This window comes from Dendrobium catenatum, unplaced genomic scaffold (genome assembly GCF_001605985.2).
Source record: "Dendrobium catenatum unplaced genomic scaffold, ASM160598v2 fragScaff_scaffold_72, whole genome shotgun sequence".
NCBI lineage: Eukaryota > Viridiplantae > Streptophyta > Magnoliopsida > Asparagales > Orchidaceae > Dendrobium > Dendrobium catenatum.
In genome coordinates this window covers 313,444-335,603 of record NW_021318534.1, presented here as the reverse complement: position 1 = coordinate 335,603, position 22,160 = coordinate 313,444, and the positions used below count along the sequence as shown (strand labels likewise).

The 22,160-nt window shown below is 37.1% G+C and overlaps 1 protein-coding gene across 1 annotated transcript; it reads left to right on the top strand.

Annotated features, from left to right (window-relative positions):
- Positions 1–4,160: 4,160 nt before the first annotated feature.
- Positions 4,161–17,937, top strand: LOC110104686 (plant-specific TFIIB-related protein 1; the record flags this gene model as incomplete). The annotated part of the gene is given in 3 exon segments (XM_020833909.2): positions 4,161–4,760; positions 16,601–16,759; positions 16,838–17,937. Coding segments are annotated over 3 exon segments (1,626 nt in total). The 3' UTR covers positions 17,705–17,937.
- Positions 17,938–22,160: the final 4,223 nt, after the last annotated feature.

Genomic DNA, 22,160 nt, shown 5'->3' with positions numbered 1-22,160 from the left:
AAATTTACACAAAAATCCTACAAAATCACAATTCACCAAATTACAATAGAATGTTCACGACAATAATATAAGACTATTATTCTACTAAATCAATATCAATAAACATCCTGATATTTTTCTATTCAATCAAAATCGCATATAACCCAAAATAACCGGTGAAATTGTTCAAGAAAACAATCAAATCGTGTAGAATATTCATATCAATAACATATCAAAAGTTGTGTGGTGAAAGTTGTCTCAATACAAAACCGGGTCCGTTTTTCGATCACAAAAACACAAAACAGTGCACAATACGATCAAAACTCAATATCTCTGAAAACAGAAATATGATTCGGAGTCCTTACCACGAGATAAACGCTTTTCCCAACAGCGGCGTCGAAACGAAAAGCGCTCCGCGGCCTCCGAAAATGATCTTTTCCTTCGCTTTCCTTCTCTTTCTCTCTCCTCAGATATTTTGATTTTTATAAAAATATCTTTCTCTCTCCTCAAAACGAGCTGATTTCCTTATAACATAAGCCTGATCGGCCCGGCCGATCGCCACATCGTCCTGGCCGATGTGAACAAAATCCAATCGTCCAGGACGATTCCTCAGGCCGATAATTTCGGTTTTGCTCTCGGGATTTTTGTCTCATCTGATCGTCCCAAGACGATCCAAAATCGGCCTGGACGATCCCATTCCAGAAAAATCAGTTGTTTCACTGCACTGATCGTCCCGGACGATCCTGGGAGGAAAATCAGATCTAGAGAGAAACAAATCAAAGTAACGAGCTCTCACATTAAGAAGAGAGATTTGTATAATTTCTCTCAATCTTCATAATGAATTTCTTGGTGTTATGTAGCTCCATGATTTTTTCCTAATTTAAAATTTTTCCACGCTAAATCTTGATGTTCTTTCTTCTTCATCGCACTATTATTTTTATTGTTTTCATTGTGTGGCTTACTTCCCAACAATTACCACTATAAATAAAATCTTAGAAGGATCATCCACAACCACAATCAAATACTTAGAAAAGAAAGAGGGAGGGAGAGAGGATATATCAACCGGGAGAACAAATGGAGAAGTTTTTTTTAGTGCTTCCAAGAGAAAATATTCTTCTTCCTAAAAAATAATGAGGTGCTTTTCTTTTTTATGTTAGTTTTGATTCCATCAAAAAGAAAAGTTTTAAAAAAAAAAAAAAATTTTTGGGAAAAATTTGGGCTTTGCCCGTATATTAGCATAAAAAATTACATGTAAGAAATGAGAAACCCCCACAACAAGCCAACATAAGAATGCCAAAAATCACACGATCACAAAAAAACATAAACAGCTAGCTCAAAAAGGTAAGAGGCCAAAAAAAAAAAAGAGATCTTATAAAAACAGAGAGAGCTCCCCAGCCCAATAAAACCTGGACTCAGTTATGCCAACAAAACGATCATATCAGTCACTATTCCCTGATTGTCCGAAGACCATCCATGGGGCCTGCATAAGGAGCTTCATCATTGTCCAGCTTAGGCAAAAACTACAGGCAAACGATTTCGGCGAAGGGACATAAAAACTCTCTCGATAATGTAGCGACCTGATAAGAAGCAGCCTGCCTCTTTATAATTTTCCCAGCAATTCCAGAGAGTTCTTCCATTTTGAAACCTTTTCAAACATATTTCTTTTAATGTTGAACAACAAGGTAGTAATGCAGTTTGTGGTATTCCCAAATCTTTTACCATTTCTCTCTTTCCATATGTGATAAATGACACAGCAAATCAACACTTTATAAAAGTTTTTAACCTCAGCATTGCCTTTATGTTCTCCTTTTAACCACTCAAAAACCTGCAAGATCGTGGGCCTAAGAAGGAAACTTTGCATTCCAGGTATTAGAGCGCATATAATAGATAATGAATAAGAACATTCAAAAAACATATGAGATACAGATTATTTATACGAATGACATAAGCTGCAAGTGTCCGGAACCAAAATATTTCTTATTTGAAGAGCATCCGCAGTCTTTAAGCCTCCGACTAATGCTAGCCAAACAAAAACCGAGTGCTTAATAATATTTCTTTTTGGCCATACCATTTTATGCCAAGTGCAGCTCTGAATATCAGGATAAAACTCCTCTATAAAACATTTGAACTTATAGTAGTTCTCAAATATAATAGGGAGAAGTTCTCTTTTGAACTCTAGCTACAAAGAAGGAAACAAAGTTATAGTAGGAACAACATCTTTTTCTCCATATTCAACTCTCATGTTTACAACAACTGGCTGCCTACCCTCTAAATTGTTGACATTGACAAATTGATATCTCTATCATTATCTTCAATTTTGTACAAAGAGAAATCCTTAATGTGTCTTTTGAAGCTTAATGAAATATTTAACATCTATATGCAGCTATGGACATAGGCAAACATCATTGAACCAAAAACTTGTGTATCTTGTGTTTGTGATCTCTAATATATTTATTCTCACATCTTCCTTTGATTTATACTAAAAATTTCATTCCTATTCTAACAAAAATTAACATAAAATTCTTACTATGGAGATATAAAAATAGACCCCCCAAGAAAAAAACACCAACTTTGCAAAGTTATGCGTAGGTTCCTCCATAAATTAAGCTTAAGTACTACATCCCATTTCAAATTCCTACTTAGACACCATCACCTAAATGAAAGCATACAAATCGGAAGCTTTAGCAATCCCGTGAAATTTTTTGTCTGCATTAAACATTTCACAAAATAAAAAGTTTGTTTGGCATTCGGCCCACCGAAGCATCAATCAATGAACACCCCAAATCTCCATTAAGAGTAAATATTTAAAAAAAGCAGTAAGAAAATAGTCTTTCATAGAGCAAAAACCTCAACACCATCACTGTCGACAGAAAGAGGAGGCAGCTCAGCTTCATCAGCCTTAAAACAACAATAAATTAGAAATACGTTAATAATCCTCTTCCAAGAAGAAGAAGAAGAAGGAAAGCACGTCAACGTGAAGTATCCACCTACGTCGAAGCCTGTAGAGTCATCAAATCTACTTAGGGTTTCTTTCAACTCCATCAGCTGCGGATCCTGGATGGCTTCGTAAGAGGATGCACGTAAGGGATGCCATGCACGGGATTTAAACGAGTGAAAGTCAAAGGAGAGAGGATTTTGGGTTATGGGAGATTGAAGGGTTACAAACGGGAAGGGAGAGAATATGTGTCTGAAATAGAAAGAGCAATTGGCCATGATAGTGAAAAGACGCGGCTTTTCCGATAGCTTATTCAATGTTTATGAAAAAAAAAAAATATTCAACTAACATTTTATTTGAACGATCACATTCATAAGTACATATGTTAGGAGAGTATATTTATATAGAATTAAAAAAAAAAAGACTTTGTATGCCTTATAATATAAGCGATTGATCAAATATATTTGTCATATATTTATATGAAGAAAGATGATATAAAATCTATTTTGTATGAATTTCCCCATAATAAGAGATAATTTATTGCATTCATGAAATGTTTATTATTTGAATTGTTGGAGGTAGGCATCTAAGAACCAAAGGCCTATATTGAAGAAGAGGCGCTTATTGGGCTATGCTTTGTGTGAAAGAGACGGGAAGTTCCTTGAGCTATTAATTGAGAAAGCTAATAATGTATGAAGAAGAAAAAGAGCTCATTGGGATATGCATTGATAGGACGGGTAACATGTGATGGACATAGGAATCAAATCCTAATTTGAACTAGTTCGAAAAAAAAGGTTAAAAGCAGCTTCAAATTTGGCTCAAATATGGGTTTAAGTTGAGTTTTAGGCTTTATTTGGGATAACTTTTTTTTTTATTTTTAAAGCAATTTTTAGCATAAAAATATTTTGAACAAAAAAATTTTATATTAAAAAGTTGCTTTAAAAAGCAGTAAGAAAGCTGTCCTAAACGAAGTCTTAGGTTTCATTTGGGACAACTTTGTTACTGCTTCTTAAATCAGTTTTTTATTACAAAAAATAATTTTTTTTAACAAAAAATATGCTTTAAGAAATAGTAAAAAAGTGGTCCCATACAAGACCTTAATTAGTTCAAATTCAAATGAGCTTTGAAGGACTTCAACTTAAATAAACAATTCACAAATACAATATATTATCTCATACTATGGGCAATTTTATACAAAAAAAAAAATCAAATATTTCAGAACCCATCGAGAAACTGAGCCGCGAATATGTTCTTCGTCCGCTGCCCCTATTGCCCTGGCACCCAGGGCCGCTGCGCCACCACCGCCTCCGGACGCCACGTAACGGAGTGCTCGTCCTGCGGCCGAGTCATCGAAGAACGACACACTCAAACACACCACCTCTTCCTCCTCCAAGCTCACGACTCTGCTCTTCCGCTGGTCACCCCCGACCTTGCCTCAATCTCCTTGCCCTCCTGCTCCAACGATGAAGACCCCTTTCACCCCACAGGCTTCATCACGGCTTTTTCCACCTGGTCCCTTGAGCACTCACCCGTCTTTGCACGGTCAGCTTACTCATTTGCTGGTCACCTCGCTGAGCTTGAGCGTGCCCTAGACTCATCGTCTTCCGGGTCGGGCGCGGCGGATCCCGCTGGGCCGATGGTTTCGGTGGATCATCTTCGCGCTTATCTTCAGATCATCGACGTGTCTTCCATACTTGGACTTGACCATGATGTTGTTGATCATGCGTTCCAGCTGTTTCGTGATTGCTGCTCCGCCACTTGCCTCCGCAACCGCAGCATCGAGGCACTTGCTACGGCTGCCCTTGTTCATGCCATTCGTGAGGCTCAGGAACCTAGGACCTTACAGGTGTGTTTCAGTTATTTCTTTTGATGATAGTTTTGGATGGCTATTACCAATCATTTGTTCTGAAGGTAATTTTCTCTTCAATGGTTTGATGTGGTAGTGTTTCTTTTATATACTTTTTGGTAACCGAGCTCTAGTGTCATGATTGATGCCATTTAGAAATCTTTCCAAATCTAGATTAGCCCTGATTTGTAAGACTTTGATGGCTCGTTAGGTAATTGATTAGGGAGTTGATTATTTCCCTAATTCAGTTGATTTAATTGGAGATCTGATTGATGCATTAATTTGGTGGTCTGATTGTTGCATAAATTGGATATTTAATTTGTATGATTAAGAGATCTAATTGACATGATTAGATTTTGTCATATTATAACATTACTTAAGGTTTCCTTTGTAGCTTTGTTTCAAATCTTATTGTATTGTATACATGAGAGGAAGAGAGCCAAATTATGATCCATATTGTTCTCCAGTTTAATGAAATCATCATCCTCTTCCCATGGACATAGTCATTTTTGCCAAACCACGTAAATCACCATGTTCATTGCATTATTTTTATTGTGTGATTTATGGTTTTTGTTTCCGCTATGTTTATGCAACAATTGCTATCAAGCCAGATTTTGATGGGATTTTCAAAGGCGGTTTGAAGAACAGGAGCAAATCTTTGAGTCATGATTTGGTCAGATCGAGCAAGCAAAGATTGTTAATTTTTATTCCGGATTGTTGCTGAGCCATATTGGTGTAATTTCGGTGTCATAAGGCAGCTACAACTTGGTGGAGGCTACGAAGTTCGGTGGAGTCATGGATACATCCACTTCGACGATGGAAAAAACGTTGAATCATCAGATGATTACACATCCCGTTAAAATTGATGTGAAGAAATTTGATGGCAAATAGAATTTTGGCATGTGGCGATGTGAGGTGATGAATGAGTTGTGCTCTTTGAATTTGGAGGAAGTTATAGAGAGCGATGAACATTCTTAGGAGATTTTAGAGAGAGATTGCCTGAAGATGAATCAGAGTGCTTGTGGCTTGATCTGAAATTGTTTGTCTCAGGAGATCAAGTATGAGGTGATGATGAAGACTTTCGCGATGAAGTTGTGGAAGATTTTGGAGAAAAAGGACATGACGAGGAGTGTGTAAAATTGTCTCCATATGAAACATCAGCTTTATATGTTTTGGATGAGACATGAGATTAATATTGATGAGCATTTGAAGAACTTCACAAAATTGTTGGCATATCTTTTGAATTTGGATGAGGATGTTGGAGATGAAGACAAAGCGCTCCTTCTATAGAATTCGCTCATGGATGAGTACAAAAATTTCACGATGACACTCATTGTTGAAAAGGAGGTTTTGAATTATGGTGAGGTGACTGATGCATTGTTGAATCACGAGTTCCAGTGTCGTGACAAGAAATTTGTAAAGATGGATTCGACCGAGGCTCTCACACTCCAACAAGGAAGATCTGAGAATAAGAAAAAGGGCGTTAGCAAGTGGGTTATATCTCGTGGGTGCAATCTTGGAAAGAATCAGTGTGCTTTCTGTTTGGAGATTGATAATTGAAAGACAGATTGTTCGAAGCTGGAGGAGAAGGGAAAGAGAGTTTCAAATAATTGCTTATTAACATCAGGAGCAAGCCCTATAGGAGTATTGGATGTTGATCCTGTTGATGAACTAATTGAGCTTTCCTCAATTTTCCAAGGGTTTTGGGTCCTTATTCTAAACCAAATATCTTCATAGGGTAATGATCCCATGAAAAGCTTCACAAGAAGGGTCGAACCTTCTTCTTTATGCCTTTTATAAACTCAAGTTCTAGTACCGATAACTTGGATCTTGAGCACCTTTGATTCCCATGTTGTTTTATAGCTAGTCATAGCAATGATGTTTTTCAATCCATAAGGAATTCCATGAAGCGGACCCAAATATTGTCATTCAGAAATTTTTAGATGTTCAGTAATAAGGAATCTACTACAAGCTTGAGGATATGTCATAACTAATAGGTGAGCTTTCTAAAGTTTTACAACATGTCATTTCCTCTTCTCCGCTTCAGCCTTGAAAGCTTGTACCATGTCATGTGAAATTGCGGGAGCATCGGCACTTCGAACACCAAAACTACATCCCTAAGGTTTGAATTCTCTAATAAAACATTTACTTCATGGCCTTTTACACCCAATATGTTTGAGATTAATTCATCATTCTCTGCTGAATCAACAATTTCCTTGGTGTAAATCTCTAGAAACTCCACATGACCATTTAACACTAAAGTATAAGTGTTTTTTTTAAAAGCACCACTGTCTTCAAAATTTTGTATGAATTACCAAGTGATTTATGATTACTAGTACTCAATCTCGTGAGTATTAGTGGAATTCTTAGTTGATTCCTGTGATACCTGATTTCTATAGACAGTTCTTAATATAGTTTCCTCCCTATGAGTTCATTTCAATGATAATGTTTCTTCTTTTAGAATCGCTAAATTACAATTGGTTCTCTCTTCACAATGCTCTTTAGCATTATTAATTGCAGGTTCAAACATTTCACAAGCTTGTTCTTTAGTTTCAGATTGAGATCACTGAACCCTTGATGAGGTCTAGTGTTAGCTCTTTGTTACCTGCAGAAATCTATCTAACTTTGACATTGCGTTCCATAATCTGCTATATTAGAGAAACTAAATGCTATGATGATCCTAAATGTCTGGTAACGCCCTTGGTAATCAAGCATTTGTAGTCAACATTGAGTTTGAACTAATATTGGGTGCTTTTATTCACATGAGAATTATTTTGTGTTTTCTTACCTTGGTTAAAAATCGTGTTCATTCACTCCCCCATGATCATATTCAAATTTATACAGTAATTATGTTGGTGATGTTATAGGGATCTAAGTGTTGGATAATAAAAAAAATTATTGATATATGAGTTGATCAGGCATGAATGAGAATGTTAAAATTTGATTTATGATAAAAATGGAAGAATAAATAAGGAACGATTATCTTTAAGAAGAAATTGAGACATGACGTCTGATGGATTCATGGACCTAGCCAGTCCGGTTAAACCAACGGGTCCATCTGCTGTCCGCCTTTTACCCAACCAATCTGGGTGGTCCAGCTGCTGTTTGACTCCCTAATAGGCGTCCAAAAGCAATTTGAAGGGGGTCCAAAGGCTGTCGATGTGTTCTAGGCTGCAGTGGTTCTTCGAACCTTCTGTCATTTCTTCAGCTTTTCGTTTCATTGCCATATTCTGTATCCTTAACATTTATCGAAGATAAGGTAATTGAGAAATGAGAATGGACTTTGGTGGATTGTTAATTTAAAATTAATGATAAAAGTGATCCCATTAGATGAGTAGATAAAACTAATATCAGAGGAATAGGAAAGAGAAGATGAATACTTAAGGTTATATGCATAGAGGTTTTTCAAAATGATTTGTGAAGAATGGGTTTAATATTTTAGTATGCATTCAACACGAGCGACGGAAAATAAGGATTCTTAAAGTTGACTAGAAATAGTTGCGAGAAAGGATTAAAATGGTTGATTGACTATTTATGAAAGACCAAGATAGTCCCTAATTATATTAAAGAACCATTTTGGTTCTTTAACTCCTTAAAGAAGAACTAAAATAGTCTCATCAAGGGACTATTTTGATTTCTTTGTAAAGACTTGAATAAAGAGTCTATTTTAATCATTTTCTCAAATAGTTGGGATATGACTAATGATGATGATGATGATGGAGAAATAATAAAAAATAAGGGATTTTTTTAATGTTTTTTTACTCAATTTAACCTAAGAGAAAAAAATGAATCTTGACAAAAGTTAGCTTGCTTGCATATACATAAGCGTTCCTTGAAGATTGGTTTTGATTTTAAGCATCAATGAACCTATCAATCTTTTGGAGTGTGTATCTAATCTTCATCAAGCTTTAGGCTTTGGAATTTAAGAGCTCCCTTGGTTTGCAAGAACCTAGTAGAAGTATTTTCAAGAGGGAATTTAAAGAACCAACTTATTGTCTAATGTTTAGGACTTTATTTAGATTTGATGTCGAGACTTCCTATGGGCCTAAGCCCTTATAGTTAACTACTCTTATTGGGATAGTACTCATGATTACTAAGGTCAATATGCTCGTCTTTATATGTTTTTTTTTACGGGTGAAATGTATATTATCAACCCTATTGCATCATTTGATGTTGAGAAATATAGTTGTGAAGTGGAGGTAAACCCTATTTAGATCCCATAATATTAGGGCATTATTGAGTGGACCCCAATCCAAGAGTCACGGAGCCTTGACCAAGACTTTTAGGTGCTTTTTTAGTAATTTTGGCTTTCGTCATGCTAGGATATCCCTCTAAGAATCGTCAATGATAATATACCAAGGTCACAATCACTCGAGATTGACTTCCGTCATGCTAGGATATACCTTTATTATTTTTTACTAATTTGTTAAAACAAGGCAGAATTGGCATCAATGGCTACTAACTGGCTGTTAAATTAATTTGATACTCAAGCAACATCTCGTTTTTCCAAATTGGCAATTTTGCCCCCTTTGATTTTCTACCATAATGTGAATGCTATTTCAGCATAAGCAAGCACTCTATGTTGGTCTGAGTGGTCTCTCACCTCTTTTTTTTCGTTAAATTTATTTATGAACACTGTCGTTGTGAGGTCTCAAGTTCGGGATGAGAAAAGTGAGCGTTGTATTAGGTAGTTGACAGCTAGCGTAAAATTTGTTGAATAATCATGACATGAATCCTTTAATGTGTTAATGCTAGGGCGTTCCTTGGAAGAGACGTTGTATGGCCTGAATACAGCGACAAGTGAGCAACGGTTGCTGCATCGACTCCCGAGTGCAGTGTTAAATAGGCAAGGGTTCCTACATCATGGACGGATGTGGGCAAAGAAGCTACTCCATGAAACTAAAATTAGGATAGAAACTTGGAATATAGGTTCTTTTACAGGCAAATTAATGAAATCAATAGATATTATGATTCATAAAAAGATAGATATTCTTTGCATTTAGGAAATTAAATGGGTTAGAGGGAAGGCTAAGAAGATTGATAATTTATGATTTAAACTATGGTATTTTAGTAGGAGTCGTACTAGAAATTGTGTAGGTGTGATTATAAATAAGAATTTGAAGGATAATATTATAAAAAAATAATAGAATTGGAGATAGAATTAGAGCTTTAAAGATTATTGTTAATGCTAAGATTATTAAAATTATAAGTGTTTATGTTTCTCAAGCATATTTGGATATGTGTTCAAAATTAAAATTTTGGAATGACCCAGAAGAATTAATAAAAAATATATCTCTTGAAGAAATAGTTTTTACCGAAGGAGATTTAAATTGACATGTTGGTAGAGAGTTAGATGATTTTAAAAGCATGCATGATGGTTATGACTTTGGAGCGACTAATGAAGGTGGTCAGACCATATTAGATTTTTCTTTAGCTTATGATTTTGTAATTGCTAATACCTTATTTAAGAAAAGAGATGAGCATTTTATCACTTATAAGAATGGATATAATAAAACTCAGATTGAGCCCATATCTTTTTGCTTTAGTCATGGATGTTCTTAATAGACATTTGCCAGAGGTTGTACCCTGGTGTATGCTTTTCGCCGATGATATTCTTTTTGTTGATAAGACTAGAGAGGGAGTTGAATGTAAACTTGAATTATGGAGGTCAACCTTAGAGTCTAAAGGCATTTGTTTGAGTAGATCTAAAACTGAATATATGGAGTGTAATTTTAGTAATAATTGATATAGTGAGGGATTGTGACTTTGGACGATCAAGTCATTAATAAGAGTACTCATTTTAGATGTCTTGGGTCTATTGTTCAGAGTGATGGTGTCATTAATACGGATAGGTAGACCGATAATCATACCGGCGCCATCGCTCCTTTGCTCCTTCAATCATCCCGCGATCGACTCTAATTCCACTTCTGCTCCATCTCGCAATCGAATGGAGGCCCTACCCACGTTGCACACAACCGAAACAAGCCCGCCCATGCCCCTCTCCACGTTTGGGATTGACGCCTCCCGTGATATGACCTAGCTTTTGCCTTCCGAACCCACGTGACACCAGCGCACTCCCACAGCCAACTCGCGGCTTCCCACACCCCGTGCTCACACGGCCCACACATGATATGCCGCCTCGAATCGTCAAAACTGTGCCTGCTACTCCGCTTCCGCTCCCACTGTGTTCCTGCAATCCTACACCTAGCATTGAGTGTGATCTCACTCCTAGCGTCCATCCCAATCTCCCACAGACCAACTCCAATTCTGTCTCCAATTTCCCTCGCGACCAGAATCGTGATCCTGATCCGCTCCAGCGCTCTCGAGCTGTGAGGCCCATTCAGTGACCATCATGCCTGTGCGTGTCGGCCCACGTGAGAGACCTACGAACCACACACATCACTCTCTATCCACCGGATATTGATTGGTTCTCTTCATCCACTGCACATCGGCTTGAGAGACAAGCGGTACCTCATTTCTTCAACAAGAATTCATCAGATAACTCGCCTGAAAAGCACTTGTCCTTAAGTGTTAAAACAGTAATTGCTAAGTGTTAAAACGGAGAGTTTGAGAGTGAAATGCTTGAATTTTATTATGCAATCTACTCCCTATTTATAGATCTATACAAGGTGTATTGATAAGGAAACAATTAACTCTTATAATAATGAGAATATAATTATTCCTAAATCAATGGAAGGAATTAATGCTATCTAGGTAGTCTTCCCACGGATTACTGTTCTTAGCCGTTGATATCTTTGGGATCGTAAGGTTGAGATTAAACACTCCCCCTCAAGTTGGGAAGTATGGATCCGTCATTCCCAGCTTGTCAATCATTCGGAGAAAGGCAGAACTGTCCAATCCTTTAGTAAGGATATCTCCAAGTTGATCCTTTGATGGTACATGATCAACACTTACTAGACCACTGTCTAGTTTTTCTTTAATAAAATGTCTGTCCACTTCTATATGCTTGGTTCTGTCATGCTGGATTGGATTGTGGGTTATGCTGATTGCTGATTTGTTGTCACAATGTAGTTTCATGGGCTCATCCCACTTAACCTTTAAATCATCTAGGATTATTTTGATCCATAGTAGCTCACATATTCCCAAGGCCATAGCTCGATATTCTGCTTATGCACTGGATCTTGCCACCACATTCTGTTTCTTGCTTCTCCATGTATCTAGGTTACCTCCAAGAAATGTGCAATACCCAGAAGTAGATCTTCTATCAACCGGTGATCTTGGGTAGTTAGTATCCGTGTATACTTCTAGGGTTATTCTACGATCTCTCTTAAAGAGAATTCCTTTTCCAGGTCTTCCTTTAAGGTAGTGCAAGATCCTGTCTACCGCTTGCATGTGAATCTGCTTTGGATTCTGCATAAACTGATTGACCATGCTTACAACAAATGTTTTGTCTGGTTTGGTGTGGGAGAGGTTGATTAATTTCCCTACAAGTCTCTGGTAGGCTCCTTTATCTACATCTGGATCTTCTTTAGCTTCTCGCAGTTTAAGATTAGGTTCTACTGGTGTTGGTGCTGGTTTACAGGCTAGTTTACCTGTTTCTTTTAGAAGATCTTTGATGTATTTATGTTGTGAAATGAAGATTCCTTTACTGGAGTGAGCTACTTCAATTCCGATGAAATATTTTAGTCTACCAAATTCTTTGATGTCAAATTCTTTAGTAAGACTTTTTCTTAAGCTGGCTTTCTCCTCTTCATTATTTCCAGTCAAAATAATATCATCAACATACACTAATAATATTGTGACTCCCCCTGAGTCTGAGTGTTTGAAGAATAGTGTATGATTCCCTTGACTCTGTCGATACCCATTCAGGAGCATGAATTTAGATAATCTTCCGAACCAGGCCTTTGGTGATTGTTTGAGCCCATATAGAGCTTTTTTTAGTTTGCACACCTTGTTACCTTCAAATTTTTCTTTAAGCCCTGGTGGTATTTTCATAAATATCTCTTCTTCTAAGTCCCAATGCAAGAATTCATTTTTCACATCCAGTTGTTCCAGGTGCCAATCGTACTTGGCTGCCAGTGAGAGAAGTATTCGGACAGTATTCATCTTTGCTACAGGCGCAAACGTTTCTTGGTAGTCAATGCCATACGTTTGAGTAAACCCTATTGCCACCAGTCTTGTCTTATATCTCTCTAATGTGCCATCAACATTGTATTTTACTGAGAACACCCATTTGCAGCCGACCGATTTTTTTCCTATCGGTAGATTGACGATCTCCCAAGTTTTGTTTTTCTCCAGGGCCTACATTTCATCCTTCATGGCATTTTTCCAATTTTTATCAGATAAGGCCTCAGAAACATCTTTAGGAATATGAATGATCAAGTTTCGGATGCCCCGAGCTTCTACTTTTCTCTTTCTCCTCTGACGATCTAGGATCGTTGTTCTTCGACGACAATTAAGGCCGTTGGCTCTGATACCATGTTAAAACGGAGAATTTGAGAGTGAAAAGCTTGAATTTTATTATGCAATCTACTCCCTATTTATAGATCTATACAAGGTGTATTGATAAGGAAACAAATAACTCTTATAATAATGAGAATACAATTATTCCTAAATCAATGGAAGGAATTAATGCTATCCAGGTAGTCTTCCCACGGATTACTGTTCTCAGCCGTTGATATCTTTGGGATCGTAAGGTTGAGATTTAACACTAAGTATATTTATAATCCTTGTCGAAGGCTTTCACTTGCAGATTGTCAGTGGCTTGTAGCTAGTGATGAGCTATATGACATTAGCTGGATAGTGAGGTTCCTGGATCACTGGGGGATAATCAATTTCCTCTCTGCTTCATCAGTTCATCGAGGACTTAGGAGGTCTGGGTCTCTTCTTACGGAGAATGCCAATGGTGAGCTCATTGCGCACACTACACGAATGGGATCCATTGATAGTTTGATTTTGTTTGACAGGCCTAACTGTAGCCTCACACTAGATGATATACCCTTTTTGCAAATTTCTTCATCTTCCATAGAATCAATTTTCAGTGATCTGGATGTTAGGATTCGTGAAAGCATGAAGGAGAAAGATTCAATCTCCTGGACCATCATGCTGGATGCATATGCGAAATATCATGAATTTGATGCGGCCCTTCGTGTGTTTGGGGAAATGCCATATCGCAATATAGCTGTTTGGTATGCATTAATCTCTGACTATGAACAGAATGGTGGACCCAAAGAAGCTCTGATTGCTTTCATTGAACTGGAGGATGCTAATGTCGAGCCTAACCAACTCACACTTGTTGCTGCATTATCAACATGTTCTCAATTGGGTGCAATTGAAACAGATATGTACTCAAAAGTGTGGAGATCTGGAGAATGTGCTCTATGTGTTCAGGTCATTGAAGTTCAGCCAAGAAGTGCTACATCAGGCCAACCTGTGAAAGGACCTAAGCTTATACCTGTTGCTGTAGGACTTCTAGGTTCAAATGGGAGGGACTTGCCTCTCTCCACTGTTTATCATGATGGTTTGCTGCAAACAGTTCCCAACAATGACCAACCTGCCCCTCCAAATCTTAATAAATTTCTAGATGTACTTCATTTTGATTACAAGTTGTTTAAGAGCAGCATTTGGAGGATGAATGAGAAAGAGCAGTTTAGTGCAGCTTCGATTTTTTTTTTTGAGACACAAGATGGCTTAAGTCAAGACCTAATGCATTTGGAGAGATGAACGAGCTTGTGGGAAGGCATTGAAGATGAAAAATCTTTGATTCAGGAGGATTGCTCGTTTTTCCTACACCTTTCTCTCTTCCAATGACGCGTCTTGACGCAGTCGAGCTCTTTTGACGTAAGTGGAGTATGATGTAGGTGTTGCACAGTATCTTGAAAGCAAGCGAATAGCAGAACCAAGAAGATGACAATATGAATAGAAGAGAAAGAGACAAAAACATTAGAGATGAAAGGCTTATCCTATTTTAAGTATATAAAGAGAATGGAGAGTGGCCTCTATACATAAGAACCAATTAACTAATGCCACCTCATTACATAAGCATATATAGCAACTAAAATAATAATACAGGCGTCATTTGTCTTTATGCATTAATACGTCCCTGCAAACTGATGGGTCTTGGATGACTGACAGTTTGAGCCAGAGTTGGTGAAATCGAGGTGTAGATAGAGATTTAGTGAAGATATCAGCCACTTGATCAATTGTGCTTATTGGAAGGAGACGAATGTTGTGGTTTGGTATGTGATCCTGGATAAATTTCTGATCAATTTTGATATGCTTCGTGCGAGCATAAAAGACTGGTTATTGGCCAGTGCAATAGCGAAAGTATTGTCACAATACATGTCCATTGGATAATCTTGCGACACACCGAAATCTGTAAGAAGCCTACGAAGCCAAATAGTGTCCGATGTAAGTGCTGCCAGTGCACGGTACTCATATGCCATAGATGATTTGGAGACCGTGTGTTGCTTTTTAACCGTCTAGGATATAATTGTGTCTCCTAGAAAGGAATAATAACCAGATGTAGACTTTTGAGAAATTGGATCCCCAGCCCAGTCCACATCTGAAAATGATTTAAGCACAAGGTTAGTTTTCGTAATGGATATACCATAATCAAGTGTTCCTTGTAGCGTAGAAGCCTTTTGAAAAGATAGATGTGTTGAGGAAGAGGATTATGCATGTGCTGAGATAATAGGTTGACGTTGTATGCTATGTCCGGATGAGTAAGCATTAAATATTAAAGAGAGCTCGTGAGTCTCCTGTAAAGGTTTGGATTCAAGAGCATGGATTTAGTAGGAAAGATCGAGGGGAGCTTCGTGCAAGTAGGATTGAACCGTGAATTGCAATGCGTCAGATGAGCTTGCTGAAGGATAGAGTACACATACTGCTTTTGAGGAGAAAATAATGTTGATTGTGATGATCAATCTTGATGCTGAAAAATTCATTTGCTTCACCAAAGTGTTTCATAGAGAATTTGCTGTTGAGGTGATCAAGAATCTTTGTGATAGCTTTGATTGTTACCAGTTATGAGTATATCGTCCACATACATAAGTAGAAAGATTTGAACATGTAGCTGTTTGAATATTAGGAGAGATGGGTCTGCGCTACTGTGGGAGAAGCCTAGTGGCACAAAGTATGACGTGAATGTACCACTGTCTTGGAGCTTTTTTTAGGCCATAGATCATTTTGTGAAGAAACACATAATCAGGATGAGAGGAGTCTTCAAATCCTTTCGGTTGGACCATATAGACAGTTTCTGAGAGATTGTCGTGTAGAAAAGTGTTTGCCACGTCAAGCTGGTAAACAAGCCAGTCATTTATGAATGGCTATTGCAAGGAGTATGCGAATTGTAGGTAACTTGGCGGCTGGGTTGAACGTCTCTGTGTAGTCCAAGCCGTATTCTTGGTAATTTCCTTGAGCAAAACCAGCCTTGCCTTACCTTATATTTTGCCATCGAGCCATCTGCATGAAGTTTGGTTCGATAAGTCCATTTACAGCCTAGAACTAATGAATCAGGAGGTGGCAGAACTAGGTTCCATGTTCCTTGCTTCTATAGTGCCAGGAATTCTGTAGCCATTGCTTGACGCCACTCGAAGTGTTTGACAGCTTCGGTGTATGTTAACTAAATGAGGCTTTAGGAATATGCTATATAGTTTGTTAAAATGATTTCTAGAATGTTCTTGCTAGCTTATATAAGCAAGATATTTAAGGAGTGGAGAGATGAATATTATGATATTTTGAAGCTTTGAAGCTTGTATTTGGTTCCCTTATTTGTGTGTTACTTCTTTGCATCCCAATCTTCCACCGATTACCTACATCAACTTCTATCACCCTTCACAAATACCATCATCTGATTAATCTTTTAATATTGATTTCAGGAAATCTCCATGGCAAGTAATCTTCCCCAGAAGGAGATAGGAAAGTACATCAAAATCCTTGGTGAAGCTCTGAAATTGAGCCAGCCTATCAACAGCAATTCAATATCAGTTCACATGCCTAGATTTTGCACTCTACTTCAACTCAACAAATCTGCTCAGGTACTTCTGATCTAACAGATTTTCAAATCAAAATTTTAAATTGAAACTATTTCTACCTCTCAAACTATATACTATCAGGAACTTGCAGCTCATATTGGAGAAGTTGTCATCAATAAGTGCTTCTGTACCCGTAGAAATCCCATCAGCATATCTGCTGCTGCAATATATCTTGCTTGTCAGCTGGAAGACAAGCGCAAAACCCAGGCCGAGATATGCAAAGTAACAGGTCTTACAGAAGTCACTCTTAGAAAAGTCTACAAAGAACTATTAGAGAATTGGGACGATCTTCTTCCCCCTAATTATACTCCTGCTGTGCCTCCTGAGAAGGCTTTTCCAATGACTGCAATCACTTCATGTCGTTCCTCTGCTGCTAAAGCTGATTTGATGGAGATATCTAATCTTCCAATCCACCAGGAGAAAGACAAACACCAAGAAGCCAAGAAACCTGGCAAAGCTACAGATGCCCAGGATATTGACTTTCATCAGGCAAAACCTAAAGATGCAGACCTCAAAAATACCGCACGAAGTAATTCTCGAGCTTCATTCGCGACGAATAGGGACTTGTATCAGGGGGGGTTTTGGCACCGTCAATTCCCTTTCGGTACGAGTTCGATGAGGACGAGTGGAGAGAAGGATCAGAAGGGTGATCAAGTTATGATCACCAATGAGACCAAGTGTTCTCCATCCAACAGTGAATTGAGGGTTGACAAAGAGGCGGCGGCAAGCAGTGCTTCCCGTTCGATGGGGCATGGTTCAAATACATCGACACCGCAAGCCGCCAACTCGACCCGGCAGCTCAGTACACCATCAGAAGTACTCGAGCCACCAGTTTCCAGGTATGGGAAGCAGCAAGTTGGCTCTGATCAGGCATTTGGGCAGCAAGGAGCTGGTAATAAAAGCAGAGCTAGTGATACTGATGCCTCCCATTGCAGGGATAAGAAATAGAGCCTTTATTATTCCAGAAATAGGTATTCTGCACAACCTTCACCTGCATCAATTTTTTTAGCTATAGAAGCATTATTCTCATGTCAAACAGTTATAGCAAACACTTATTAGGAATGAATTGAGAACTTAATGAGAAAAAAAAAATGATTTCAATGCAAGGTGATTACTATAGGGAAGTTATGGTTGGTTCAATCAAACTTCTAAATTTAGTGGTTTGGCAATATAACATGCAATGGTAGTGTCATTTATTTTTTCATTAGTATTCTTTCTATGACGAGTGAACTGAATTGATGTGTCTATATTTCAGAAGTGAAAACCTTGAAAATCAAAGCTAGCGGTTTGCATTTGAGCCATCAAGTTGAGCCTAGGGGTGTCAATTCGGGTCAATGGGTTGGGTTCGAGTCGAACTTGATTTGACCCGGCCATAAATGGGTCAACCCGAATCCGACTCGTTCTTGCAAACGGGGCAGGTTTCTCAACCCATACTTGACCTGTGCGGGTTGCTGGATTGACTCGACCTGACCCGCGAACGAGATATAGAGATTGGGATTCAGGCACGATTCGAGCAAGGGCGAGGCCGCGCGAGCTTGCGACATGCTGGGGCATGCTTGGGAGGCTTCAAGCGTTGTGTGCGACTCTGCGGTTTGACGTGAGACGATGAGACCGGCGACTGAGCCGAGCCCTACTAGGAGTGGGAGACGCGGATGCGACCATGCGAGGGCGAGGCGACCGGTGTGGTTGCGACTATGTGAGGCGGGGCGACCAGTGCAGCTCTGCGGTTCGACCGTTCGATGCGAGGGCTAGGGCAAGGCTGCAACTACGCGAGTTGGCACTTGGCGGCCGGTTCAATCCCAGTCCAATTTCGGGTTATCGGGTTGACCCAGAGCCGACCCATTTTTTAAAAGGGTCGAAATTGAAACTCGAATCCAACCCATTTGTTAAACGGGTTAATCCTAACTCATATTTTTCGGGTCATCTTTGGATCAAGTTGTCAGGTCGTGCCAATAGTAACTCTCTCAATTATGCAAGCGTGGCGCATAAAGCCTCTAATCTTAGCTTGTTCCCTTATTATTACAAAGCTACAGAATTTGGAAACAGTACCTATAATTGAAAAAAAGAGCAATTTTTAGTAATTATGTTATAGAATCACAAGGAATTAAATAATTTTGTAATTATGTTTTAAAATCACAAAGAATTTAAAAATAAAAATTATAGGTGAGCAGAAACAGCAGTGCCGTTCATTTATGAGAACCCTAAACTATAATTATTAAATTACTCAAATATTATATTTTGACCATTTTTAAAAATTTTTGTTTATAGGAAAAAAAATCAGAAAATAAAAATGGAGATGTCCAATAATTATTGACCCATTTGTTCATGGCAACAAATTGGCAAAGCTTTCCTATTTAGGGTTAGTTTGGACGTTTGCCGCATTTTATAAAATTGATTGTGAGGTTGTTGTAGAACTTAGCTTTTTATTTTAAAAATTTCTAAAAAACGGTGAGAAAGTAACAATCAAATATAATTATGATTGTTTTTCTAAAAAATAAAACAGTGAGGAAACTATCATTCTAATTATGAGAGAGAGATGAGGGAGGATAGAGAGCTTAAATAAAAAAGAAAAAAAAAATCAATTTTTAGTAAATGAAATAAAATAATTATATAAAAGTTTTTGTTCATTGAAAATATAATTTTAAAAAATAATTACTAATTTTTTTGGGTAAAACATTATATCTTAAATTGCTATAAAGGAAAATAAAAATTCTATGTTAATATTTATCAAAAGATGTGAGAAGGAGAGAGAGTGTGGAGATAGAGAAAGGAGAGTGAGAGAGGGAGGAGATAGAGAGAGAAAAAAAAGATATGGGATGGGAGGGGAACATTTACTTATTATAATTTGTAATAAGATAAAATATAAATTAAAAAACATCGACATTTATTGAAAAATAACTTATTTGAAAAACAAAAATTTAATTTTTTTAGTAAATAATTATTTCTTAAATTATTTTAATGATAAAAATTAACTAATGATTTTAATTATATCATAACATGACATATGGAAAGAGAAAGAGAGAGAGAGAGAGAGAAATACTTCTCCAACTATGTTTTCAACTTCTCACCATTTTTTTCAATGACAATAATATTCTATTAATGGCACAAATTGTGCAAATTAGGATTTCATTTTGTCATTTTTTCTGTCTCGCAGGATTTATATAAAATTTATAACTACATAATAGTGAAAACATTTTATCATAGCAAACAAAAATTTAATTTGCATTTTTGCAGTAAATGCAAATTAAATTTGTGTTTTTGTCAATCTGAATAAAAGAGAACACAGTGTAAAATGCTTAGGGATCAAGTGACCAAAAACAAATAATATTATTTAGTTTTCTTAAGAATTTTTTTTTCTTAAGAAAATGTATTTTTACAAATTATTTTGGCAGTTAAGCACCTTAATTCTTAAATTTATCTATAGCATAAGTGAAGCCTTAGTGGTCTTCATCATCTGGATTGAGGGATTGATTTTCTTTCTTTAAAAAAAGGTTTGCAGTATGATGGGAATCTTTTCTACAAAGAACATCAAACATTTGCATGTTTTTTCTTAAGAAAATGTTTTTTTTAACAGAAGCAAAATATTTTCACTTTTTTCTGAAAAAAAAATGCAAATTATTTTGGCAGTCAAGCACCTTAATTCTTAAATTTATCTATAGCATAAGGCCATCTCCAACCGTTCGGCAAACAACCGAATGGAGGCCCTCATGAGTCGCAATTGAACGCCTTTTCCTCCGCTATTTGATCGCGGATGAACAGTGCGACACCAATATTGGCGTTGCACTGTTCATCTGCGCCATTTTTTGGTCTCTACCGAACTTGCGGAAGAAAGGCGCGAAAGAAAATAGCGACGGTTAGGGGCCAAAATGACGTTCGATTGGATATGAATCACGACACATTTTTATTTCACTGCATTTTGCAATGAAAAATAAGATTTTCGGTTGGAGATGCCCTAAGTGGAGCCTTAGTGGTCTTCATCATCTGGATTGAGGGATTGATTTTCTTTCTTTAAAAAAAGGTTTGCAGTATGATGGGAATCTTTTCTACAAAGAACATCAAACATTTGCATGTTAGAAAATTTACGGTGATAGACAAAAAAATTTTACATCATAAATTTTCATTGACATCTAGTACATACATAAATAAAAGAGAAGAAATATAGAGTGTTGAAGTTTTTATGTGAGAACCTTAAAAGAGAAAAAAATCACGAGACCTGATTTTGTTAACTTAATCCAAAATATACTTCAAGTTTTGAAAGTTCGATCTTCCAAAAATTGGAGAAGATATTATTATAAAGTTTGGAGCACTTGCTTGCATGGTCTCTCATAATTGTAGTAAAGATTTAAAAGTAGTGGAGAGATAATGATGTCAATTAGATGATCATATAAGTCAAGTAATGTTTGTCAGATGATTGAGATCAGTTGATGAAGGTCGGGCGATACAGTAGGATCAAGGTGGTTAGATGATGTAATAATGGCTCCGCCAATGATTTCATCTCTGAATGTCCCGAAATGGACGTAGTAAGATTTGTGAGTTTACTTAGTATTATTGGTATTTTGTAACATATTTAGAGTCGTGTTTATGGTTATTTGGGTCAAAAAGGAGACTTGTGATTTGAATTTAGAATGAAATTGTTGAGTTGAGATATGCCCTTGGGGGTGTTGCAATGTTGCCCTCTCTGTTTGTTGGCGCAATGTTGCTATAAGTAGGGCGTTATAGCATTAGGGCTCCTCAAAGTGGCATTGCAATAATGGAAAGTGATACAAAGATCAAGGGGCTTGGCCAAGTTGCAAAATTCTATTATATAGTAAGTGATATAAAGATCATTCTTTCTTCATTGTTAGAGAAGTGGAAGAATATAAGATTAATTATCCACAGATGGATGATCTATACCCAACAATATGACTTAAATTTTTTAATTGGTATTATAGATGTCTAGAATTGGACTTTTATATATACCCAACAATAAGTTGCTTGATCAATGTGATTTTTGGTGGCGTAGCATACATAATTTTTTTTTTTTCTAGTGGATGATTGGATACTTGGAGAATAAATAAGAGTTGGTCAGGATATTTTGATTTATTTATTTATTTTTAAGTATTTCATTATATCCTCACCTTTTTTTTTCTTTTTTACTCTATAGCATTAAAGAATTCCTTGATTGATAGAGTTTTGAGTGTAATTTTTACTTTCTTAAATATTAATTTGGGATTAAACAAAATTTTCATTGTGATTTAAAATTATTACATATGATATTGAACTCATAAACCCTAAATCCTAAACACACGGCGTTTTTATTGAACTCATCAAAGCGTGCTATGTCTCAGGTTTAGGTTTTGTTTGTTTGAGTGTTTTTTTGCCTTCTTCATTTGGAAATGGAGGATTTTTTTTTGTGGCACTTTTG